General features: G+C 38.7%; 1 protein-coding gene across 1 annotated transcript in view; it reads right to left on the bottom strand.

The window, feature by feature from the left end:
- LOC107739046 (X-ray repair cross-complementing protein 5) overlaps positions 1-1154 on the bottom strand; it is a 13088-nt gene that overhangs the window by 4694 nt on the left and 7240 nt on the right. Inside the window, 3 exon segments of the mRNA XM_016551014.1 lie at positions 244-286; positions 289-388; positions 390-443. Coding sequence (XP_016406500.1) covers positions 244-286; positions 289-388; positions 390-443 — 197 coding nt within the window.

Raw genomic sequence — 1154 nt, 5'->3', positions numbered from 1 at the left:
GGAAATTTACAAAATATCTTCATGGAACATGATCTTTACTTAATATCCTAATGATTTTTGGCATAAAAGAAAAATCAATAATTCTGACCCATACAATGTATTTTGGGCTATTGCTACAAATATACCCCAGCGACTTAAGACTGCTTTTGTGCTCCAGGGTCACATATGTCTCCCACAATCTCTACCGGTTGACATGTATATGCTGGAAGTCATGTAGCACTTCATCCACAGCTCCATTCTCACCTGCTGCCGAACACGTCTGCGCTTGTCTTCTGCTCCTTCTTTTCACCACCACTTTCAGAGGGAACTTGGTCTTGACGTCCTGCAGAGGGGCCTGGCAGCGGGTCGACACGTCCTGGGGCCGCTCTAGATCCCTCTTCAGCCTCTTCAGGCTCTGCAGGCGGCAGGGGATCGTCAGGATTCACACCGCGGTGATGCAAGCACTGAGGACGCAAGCCAAGAAAAGATCAATGAGAGCCACTGCAGAGACACACGGATTTCACAGCCAGTGTCACACACCTGAATCACTGTATTACTGAAGGACAGAGAGAGGAGATGTGAGGGTGAATAAACACTAGTACTTACAGTATCTGTAAGATCTGGGCTCAGCAAGGATGCACTAACTTCTTCAAAGGTGACATTAAAGACATTTATAATGTTACAAAGATTTCTATTTCTGTTATATATGCTGTTCTATTGAACTTCCTATTCATCAAAGAATCAAGTTTCAACAAAAATATGAAGCCGCACAACTGTATCAACACTGATAAGAATAGAAATGTTTCTTGAGTAGCTGATTTACTGCTCAATTATTATTGATGCTCAGTTATTAATAATGTTTCTTACTATTATCAATGTTTTTGCTGCTTAATATTTTGTGGAAACTTTTTTCAGGATTCTCTGATGAATAGAAAGTTCAAAAGAAAAGCTTTTTTAAAAATAGAATTTTTGATCAATTTAATGCATATTTGCTAAATAAAAGCATTAATTTTTATTAAAAACGCATACCCCAAACTTTTGAATGGGAGTACATCATGGTGTCTGCGTAATATATTGAGCTGTTTTCAACATTGATAATAATCAGAAATGTTTCTCGAGCAGAAAATCAGCATATTAGAATGATTTCTGAAGATCATGTGACACTGAAGACTGGA

The sequence above is a fragment of the Sinocyclocheilus rhinocerous genome, unplaced genomic scaffold, assembly GCF_001515625.1.
Source record: "Sinocyclocheilus rhinocerous isolate Xijiao unplaced genomic scaffold, SAMN03320098_v1.1 scaffold1096, whole genome shotgun sequence".
NCBI lineage: Eukaryota > Metazoa > Chordata > Actinopteri > Cypriniformes > Cyprinidae > Sinocyclocheilus > Sinocyclocheilus rhinocerous.
This window is presented reverse-complemented; position numbering and strand designations above follow the sequence as displayed.